We start from the raw sequence: 10,000 nt of genomic DNA, 5'->3' as shown, positions 1-10,000 counted from the left end.
TCTAACAATCCTTTTAATATAAATAAACCTTTGTCATTGGGGATACTTGTAAAAAGTGACTCTACATCTAGAGTCACTAAAATCAAATCAAAGGACTTATCATAAGTTTGTACAAACTTATATAAATCTTGCAAAAAGTGTGCTGTATCAATTAAAATATATTCATAGGTTGCTAACAACTGCTTCAACTGTTGATCTAAATAGATAGACATACCCTCAGTTGCCCATCCAGCACCAGCAACTATTGGTCTAAATTTGGGTAGCGTTGGGTGTTTATGAATTTTCGGTAACCCGTGTAGTTGTGGAATTACAGGAAAAGCAACCATAAAATAATCAAGTAATTCTTTGTTAATAACGTGTAAATTTAAACATTCAACAAGTGCTTTGTTAATATTATCTAATATTACTTGTACTTCATCAAACATTATTTCTTCATAGGCCTCACTGCTTAGCATCTCATGCATTGTATTTACATAATAAGAAGAATCCATAATTACAGTGGGACCCCCTTTGTCTGCTGGTCTTATTGCTATATGCTTATTATTTTTTAAATCAACAACAGCATTCATTTCACATTTAGTTAAATTAGAATATTTGGGTCCATCATTAAAATTACTATCTTTATAAACTTCATTCTCAACTGCTTTAATGAATAAATCAATATTACTAGGTAAAGGCGGTAAAAATTCACTTTTCTTTTTCAAGGCAGGTACAGCAGTAACATTAGAACCCATAGATAACTTCAGAGCTAAATTTCTGGCAAATAATCTAATAGATATTAAGCAGTCACTCACATCAATATTGGCGGTAGGTATAAAGCCTAGTCCTTTACCCAAAACCTTCTTTTCGGCCTCAGTAGGAATATAAGATGAAATATTCCATATTAACTTTTCGGTGTCCACATCTTTTTGAGAGTTTGTAACTGCTGCGGCGCCTCTTTGCGCTTCTGCCCCCTTGTACCTTCCCCTTCCAATACCGTTTTGTACCCGGTTCGTATCGGAAAAGGAAAAGCCGAAGAATATCGTTCTTCTGGCGGATTTTTCCTCCTTACATCACCATTACCTCCATTCACAATGTTCTCCACAACCGGTGCCTCAGTAGGAGTTAGTTGTACAGAATTACTCGCTTCAAGTAATATTGGCGTCTCGAGACCGTTTACTTCCCGGTTGACTCCACTGTCATCATCCTTCTGTTTCGTTACAATTCCTTCAGGTGTGTGTGTGTGTGTGTGTGTGTGTGTGTGTGTGTGTGTGTGTGTGTCTGTGTGTGTGTTTGTATATATACACACACACACACACACACACACACACACACACACACACACACACACACACACACACACACACCACTGAGGGTGTGTTACTGTTAAAAGAATTCTAGTTTCTTTATATTATACTGGTCATTATATACACACTTGTGTTAAGGACATAAAGTAGGTGTTGTGATCATTATCATCATTAGAATTAGTTTGCATTATCACAACATTATTACTTAAAATATATCTGCTATTACTGGCCTGTTCTTATCAACACATAGAATTGTTGGGCAAAGAGTACAGATGTTATGCTGAGGCCAGGCCTAAGCATTATCAGATTACATGTATGCAGTTCTTGATGCGTGTGCTACTCTGTAATGAAACAAGAGCATTGTTTTACTTTATTCATATATGGTAGGGCAGAGTCTGCTATGTGAGTTGTGGTGTGAGGACTGGTGTCACTGGCATCTTCCATTTCCTTTGCTTCTTGTCATCTTACTGTGTTGCCCCTGATACTGTTGGACCCTGCTGTAGATGTATATGTTATCCTAGTGGTTACAGTATTTAGCAGTACAATGCAGCTGGCATTACGTGGCATTTGTTACACAATACTGCATTGATGGAGGTGCCAAGACAACAGAAGCATTAGTTAAAGACTCTGAAGATGTGTTCAGCAAATTGTCTGGCAAGGGTCTCATGCTTCTTATCCATCTGTTGTCATTAGGTGCTTAATGGATGTTAATAACCATGGGTGCAGTGGGTATCCTTCAATTCCAGAGACTGAAGAGGGCATTTGTTTGTTACTTACATTCTGTTCACAGTGTTTTGAATAGGAATGAGGTTGTTGCTTGTGCTCCTATCCGAAACTATATAGGTATGATATGCAAATATCAACAGTCGCTCAGTGAGAGATCATAAGTGAATTCATGGGATAGTCACAACCATGCCAAATATGTGCCATGTGAACCACCTGGATTGCCACTAGAAGTGATCAACCCCCCAGCATTGACTGCCACCTAATGGTAAATGTACTTCCCCCTGTGATTCAGATATCACTGTCCATTAGAACTTGTAGGTACACTAATTAACACATATCTACTTTAGGTGGCCCTGAACTTATACAGGAAGCCATCTACTTTGTGAAAGATCTCCATGGTTGTACAATGATCCCGTGTGGGCTTAGGAAAATGGATGTGCTGATGCACATATGTCATCGTAACATCAGGAAGATGTTAAAGCATACAGTACTCTCAGTGTGTCACCAGCAGATGTTCAGAATATGCTTATGATCAGGTTACAAAATGCAGTACACATATTGGTCTCCAGGAGATAGCCTATCCCTACCCATCTGTGGGTGCTGTCTGTAGCCTACAGTTTCATATGATATAACTGAATGTCCATAAACTAAATCATAAAACTCCAAATGCAAGATTCGATAAGTAACACATTCCAGAGTGCAAATGCACATACCTGAATCACATAATTTTTTTCTGTAAACAGTTTCTTCTGAAAGGTGCAAAAGACCAACATGAAGATAATAAATATGTTCCCCCTTACGTAAGCATATTACAGGATACATTGCTTATTTCTTCTATATAACATAAAAAGACTGCTATGTATTTATGACAGTTTTCACAGTAAAGTTTATTACTTTAAATAGGGCCGTGTTATTATCCACCCCTACATAGTTACCCTTTAACAAGAAAAAAAACATCTGAATCACCCAAATTAATTCACCCTACACCCCGACTTTCGCTTAGCCATTGATGAAAAGGCATTGAAGAGTTTCAAAACCAAACTGAGGGATTGCTTGTTCAAAGAAAACAAATGCAAATTTTGTTATTGACAAAGAATAGGCAACTAAGGAAATGATTGCATAAAACTTTATACTGCGCCTAACTTACATTCTAAGATGATCGCTTGTCATGTAAAACTAACTTTGTAGAACAAGACTCATTTAATGATTAATATGAGTATGTGTCCTACCAAGGTGGTGTGCCTTTCTTAAAGAACATACTACCTATATATACAGAAATGCTGACTGTCCAAAACCTTTGTGTGAATGCAGTGTTGTATATATTTGTACAAGAAAATAAATAAAGCATTTTGCAAATGTAACTAAATGAAGATGCTTTGCTGAGGAAGCAGATGAAGAAATGAACAGTTTGCTAGTGGCACAGTATACATTCCTTTATATCCATGTAAACTAGTGACATAATCTTTCTATAAGATAATACCTGTTAACCTGTCCTTTGCCTTCTGGGTCATTGTTTCTGAAGAGTTGTCTTAGAGGAAAATATCCACCAGATCTCATTTTCTCCTGCAATAGGTGTTCAAGCTGAAATATATAAAAGCAGTCTTACCAGATGTACTCAAAAGTCATAACTGCAATAGGTGTGTCTATATATTTTTAATTTAATAATTTACATAACCATTTCAGTGGGCAGAACCTTGCAAATTATTTTCAGCCAAAACCCTGGAGAATGCAACCTGAGGTACAATTCAAACAAAGTACTTCAAATATACAATACTTAAAAGCAGCTAGTAGAGCATAGGTCCGTATTAGGAAAAAAATGAAATTGAACATGTCACATTACAAGGAATATACAAAGCAAACAGCAAACATATAAATAGTCAAACACCAGATACTCATTGGACAGCAGTGTATGCACATAAAATGACACATATTGCATAATGATGTGTAAAGTAACATGTATATGTATTTAAATAATTGATACATTAATGCCATTCTGACTCCTGTATGCATGCTGCATGGCCTGGTTTCCTGTTCATTATTGCATTGTCTAAATGTAGAACTAATAGACCTGGCAACACTACAGCTCATCCCTTGTCTCTTCTATTTTCAAATGCTAAATGCTGCCATAAAGCTTCTACAGTGTTACCTTGAAATGTATGAGCTTGAAGTATAGTAGCTCATATATTACAGTGGATATCCTGTTACTTCAGGTAAGCACTGCACATTATAACGTTGTGTGTATAGGTATGGGGAATACACCTTTAAGTGTGCCTTGTGACTGGAAAATATCAACAGTAAGGTAGAAAAGGAATTGAATGTATTAGCTTGCCAACAAAAACTGTAATGGCAATTCTGTGATGTATAAAAAGAGGTACCATGAAAGCAGCACACCAGAAATTAATTCCTCAACTGAGGATTCATTGTGGGATAAATCAGGGGCTTTATTCAAAGACCCAAGGCTTGTGGAGTATAATAATTCAGTCAGAGCATCTTTTGGATGTGGCCTGAGACAAAACTCAGGTAAAGACTTCTTTTGCTGTTCTTTGAAGCTGAGGAGGAAGCCTGGAGGAACCTGCTTGCAAATAGCCTATTTTGCTGGACAGACTGTATAAGGTTGGATCTATCCATCCATCCACTACCCCTTTTTCCATTTTTGCACATTCAGTCAAGGTGTCACTTCAACAGAGACAATCATTTACAGACAAGATTTTTATCAACAGTTGTCTAGCCCTGCTGTGGTAGTTCTTTCACATCACATACTCCCATATGCACTCATATCTATGGCCAATTTAGAGTGCCCAAATCACATAGTGCATGTCTTCAGAATGTGGAAGAAAACCAGAACAAACCCACACAGCACAGGGAAGATATGCGGACTCCACATAGAAGGAGAAGGCACCCCAACTGAGAATCAAACCAGGGAATCTCTTGTTGTGAGGCAACAACACTATCTGGTGCACCACTGTGCCACCATTGACTGGATGTTAGGTTGAAAATAACCAATGAACTGCTTACTTTATTTGTTGAAAGCCAAGTGAACTGTAATTCCTGTCATTTTTTTCTGTGTATCTACACAATAAAGATGCATTTATGTCTAGAAATTTTGCTTTCAATGTCTTTCAGGCTTAGCACACACACACACACACACATATGTATATATATATATATATATATATATATATATATATATATATATATATATTAGAAGAGATCAGGAATTCAGGAAAAGTAGTGAACACTAAAATTGTCAGTTTTTCAGTGTGGGGGTGGGAGGTTATGTGCCACTCACTCTGGAGGGCTTCATCCTATTCTCTCTTACATATGTATATTCTCACTTTGCAGTTACTCTAACTTGAAGAAGGAGCGATCATTATTAAAACAAGTAAATAATATTTGCTAATTCTCCTCACAGAAGACCAAAAAACATATTAGGGCCTTTATGAATTGTTACACCACAAGCCCAGTGAACAGTTGCTGAGAAAACAACAGTCTTAACAGTTCAAGGTCAATCAATTGCAGCTACATCTTAAGCAAGTCATTGTAAAACTGAAGTAAGTAACAGCAGCTGAAGGGCCTTCTGTGCAGAGTCTGCATATCATCTCTGTATCTGTTTGAGTTAACACTAGGTTTTCCAGTTTCCGTCCACATCACAACATGCTCCATGTGAACTTGTGATCTTCAAATTGCCATTATGTGTGCAAGTCATGTGTGAATGAATGAGTATGTTTGCATCTGGCGATGGGTTAGTGTCCCATTCAAGATTATTTTCCTTACACCTTCTGAGAAATGAGAGAGGATTCATCTCCCTGCGATCATGGATTAAACTACTTGTTATCATGGAAGAAGGAAGGAAGGGAGAGAGGGAGGGGATATTTTAATTTAAGAATTGCACAGCTACAAATATCAGGAAATCTTTCTCTACAGATCAATCTACCTGAGAAATGGATATTAAGGATCCAAAATTATTTTTGTTTCTTGATTGTGAACTGTATGTCAGAGAACCCTGATGAAGTAGTGTGCTTAATTTCTACAATGCCCTGATAACATGTAACAAGCATGCTTCAAGAACGAAAGACAACATTGTTTTGATGAGATAATTCAGAGTTACTGTAGGATAAGACAAATCTACAGTGTATCAGTCAGTTGTTATTCACAACGAAACAGCGTCTGGAAGCAGGATAATGAGATGTCAGAGCAGTGGTACAAATTAATCTTCATCAGCAGATAAAAAAATGCATATAATATTTCTTGGTATGATGACCTTCAAAGTTTATTTCAAATATGCCGTAAATAAGTGGAATTACAGAAATTATTGGTGCATAAGTTGAATCATGCTGGAGTAAAGAGCAAGAAAAGAGGTTTGCGTTACTTAAATGTTAGTGACAGAAACATTCATTCTGGAATATATAAGTAAATCACATTACAGATACACATGAGACAGAATGAAACTGGTGGTACAGTTCTGCAAGAGAATAAAATGATTGACTGAAAGTCGACAACTTTTACTGGCTATTTAAAACAATATATTCAGGCAGAAAAAGAGTTGCTATCCATACTATATAGCTGAAAAATGTTCTGTAAGCATATTTAAATGGAAAACTGTTAGAAGTAACCATAAGTCATTAGAGAGTACATTCAAGATGATGTTGCACACAATACTACCAAGATTGCAAAGAATGTAGTCATGGTTACAAAAGTGTGATGTGGTTGTAAATTATAAGTCAGGAAAATAGATCCATGCAGCAGATATGCTGAGCCATTCATACTTGTAAATGCAGCAAGAGTTGCTTAAGGGTGTATTGGAAGTGAGCTGGATAAGTACACAGTTGCATAAGAAAGCTATAAAAAGATCAATTACCTCAAAGCTTTCAGTTATCAGGACACACTATTGACCCCTCCTCTCTGGACTCAGTCCCTTATAGAATCTTCCATAATAATTTGTGTTAAGCCTTGAAAGACCTGACCCTCTTTGACTTACTTTTCCTAAATGTAGCAATTGGTTATTTATTTAATTGCATTTGTTTACCAGGATAGTCCACTGGGTCAAAATGAGCCTGTTTTCAATGGAAGCCTGGATAGAAAAGCTCCACGTTAACAAGCAGATACAGTAGAATAGATACAGTCGAATACACAAAAGGTAATTATGTCATTATCAGAAACATGAAATAGCATGGTGAGTATACTAACGAACTTGCAGTGATGAATTCTGCAAGAACATCAATAGAAATGTAGCAGTAAATACAGATATATATACAGTAGATAACATGCATATACAGTGCAAGAGTTACAGTTGATTACACAAAAGGTAATCATGTCAATATCAAAAACATCAAATAGTATAGTGAGTATACTAACAGCTTGTGTTAGACATGTATTAAATACAAATACATATAGTAGATCTCAATCACATACAGTATAAGATTCACAGTTGAATAACACAAAAGTCATGCCAATATCAAAAACATCAAATAGTATAGTAAGTATACTAACAACTTGTGGAGATAAGTTCTGAAGGAACATCACTAGAAATGCAGCAGCAAATACAAACATAGGTGTACGCATCGATCAAATCATTTCAATATGGTTCTCGATATTACAACATAGTAAATGTAGATGAAGTTTCTCTGAGTAGTCACACAAACAGGTGGAATAGTTTAGCTAGACAGAAAGTAAGTCAATACAGGCCAAAGTAGTGTCAAAGACCAATACCTTCATCAACAGTTACACAGAACACTTTGTAATGATGCAGCCCTATCCTGATATATCCCCCACATCTGGAAAAAAACTTCTAGTGAATGTTTAGCAGACTAACATCCTTGCCACCTTCAAAGTAAATCTACATAGCTAGATGGGCAACCTCTAATGTTCTCCTTGAGGCTGGACAGAACTTTAGATTTTTTTTGTTGCTTTTTTTTTTCTTTTGGCCAGGCTTGCAATAGGCTGTAGAATTAGTTGCCTAGTACTTAACTATGCACCTATGAATGCATACAAAAGTTTCAGAAATGTACTTAAGGTCATCTTGAGATGGGCATGAAAGGTTGACCACAACTTAAGACTGTGACTCGGGAATGAGCAGCAGTTCTCCTAAGATGTGTGCTCTCCTAAGAAGTTTGATCAAGAAACAATAGCCTACTAAATGACAAGTAACCATATCTTGGAGTGTTCCGTTGTAAGATTATAAAACAGGTAGATTTTGTTTACAGCTTTTACAACAGTGTCATATTATAATTTTAGAGTGAGCAAAATTAGGTCTAGTCTAGCTTGTGAATGATAAATGTTTTTTTAACTGCACTGTATACATTCAAAGGCAAGACTTGGTCGACACTATAGGTAAATCTAAATAACAAGACCTCTCAAATGTTTATTTCTTTTATCTCACTGTATTTTCCCTCTTTACTGTAACTCTGGGGTTGCCTCACATAAAGTAGATATTGTTTATCTCTCACTGTTTCCTATCTGTACATTATTTTACAGTTGATGTGATCACCATTTGGTCATCAGTGAAATACTGCATTACTTTTTCCTGCAACTGGTCATGTTGGTTTCTACATCACAAGGGCACTGTGTTAATCAATGAACAGAGAAGGGGAGGGGAACCTACTTCTAAGCCATTTACTGCCTTAAAAAATAATCAGGTCAACAGTTACGCATGCAAATATGGTTTATATTGTGAACTTATCACTGAAAACGAAGTAAAGAATTTATGTGGGAACACACTATGTATGTTTTAGCTGGCAATTGTCATTCACAAATGATCAGTAGAAAGAATGAGTGATAGACCAGTTTGGATCCACTAAGAATACTCATTAACTTGTGACTATTTAACCTAAAAATATCAAAACCTTGAAGTCACTAACCAAAACAGCAACACTCCCAAAGTTCTAAAATATTGAAAACATGTTTTTTCTAGAAGGCAAGCAGAATTGCACATCCTAATATGGGAGCAAGCCCCACATCCCCAAACTGTTTTATCTAATATATATATATATATATATATATATATATGTATATATATATATATATATATATATATATATATCTATAGTTCTCCTGAGTTTGACCAAATGTACGTATGCTCGACAAATGCAAGGGCGTGACTTAATGTTGACAATATGGATGGCTGAACTGCGGATATGTCGATGGTATGAAATATTGATACAGGTAAGTGGGATTGGGTGGGTGAGAGCATGTGCGTGTGTGTGTGTGTGTGTGTGTGTGTGTGTGTGTGTGTGTGTGTGTGTGTGTGTGTGTGTGTGTGTGTGTAAGTTAAAGTTAAGGTCAGGGATGAGTGAAGGAAGGATGTTGTGTGTCTGTGTGCCAGTTTCTGTATTTTAGGGTAAGAGTAAGGGTTAGGGTAGGGAACAGATGTAATGTTGCTTGTGTTTGTGAATGTTTGTGTGTCTGAGTCTGTCTTGTGTTGTGACAATGTTACGGGAAGGTTTTAATGGTGTTAAGGTGCAGGGATAGAGTTGGGGGGAAGGGGCAGAATTAGGATTAGGTTTAGCACCCCTTACTAAGGTGGTGCAGGGGGCACTGGCACCAAGATCCAAAATCATGCTAATATAGAACCCCATCAAATCCTTCTGGGGCATAAAAGAATAGAAAACAACACAAATCACATCTTGTGACATAGACATAAGTACAGCACAGAAGATCAGTATATAATCTGGGAGATCAGAATGCTGTGTCTTCCATTAGGCAGTACAGTCACATTAATGCCATGGAGATTAGAATGCTTTGTTCTAAGGACAGTTGTGTACGTTAAGTTAAGAAGTAACATTTTCAATATACCATTCTATATGAATCCTGAAGGAATACTGGATTGGGGGACTTTGGTCACAGGTGTACATTAAGTTAAAAAGTAACATTTTGATATTCCATTCATTATGAAGCCTGAAAGGATACTGGAACCGGAGGACTTTTGATCACATGAGTGTAATGTTAGTCCTTGATGAGAGAAGCGATAACATAATCTCTGTATTGCACCA

The 10,000-nt window shown here is 36.7% G+C and overlaps 1 protein-coding gene across 1 annotated transcript in view; it reads right to left on the bottom strand.

Annotated features, from left to right (window-relative positions):
* LOC122796453 (EF-hand calcium-binding domain-containing protein 6-like) overlaps positions 1–10,000 on the bottom strand; it is a 1,291,945-nt gene that overhangs the window by 1,016,188 nt on the left and 265,757 nt on the right. The window contains exon 3 of the mRNA XM_044064930.1: positions 3,493–3,593. Coding sequence (XP_043920865.1) covers positions 3,493–3,593 — 101 coding nt within the window. The remainder of the gene's footprint in view (positions 1–3,492; positions 3,594–10,000) is intronic.

The sequence above is a fragment of the Protopterus annectens genome, chromosome 3.part0 (assembly GCF_019279795.1).
Source record: "Protopterus annectens isolate FY-2018-M chromosome 3.part0, PAN1.0, whole genome shotgun sequence".
NCBI classification, from domain to species: domain Eukaryota; kingdom Metazoa; phylum Chordata; order Ceratodontiformes; family Protopteridae; genus Protopterus; species Protopterus annectens.
Note: the sequence above shows the minus strand (reverse complement) of the source record. Positions and strands in the feature narration are given on the sequence as shown.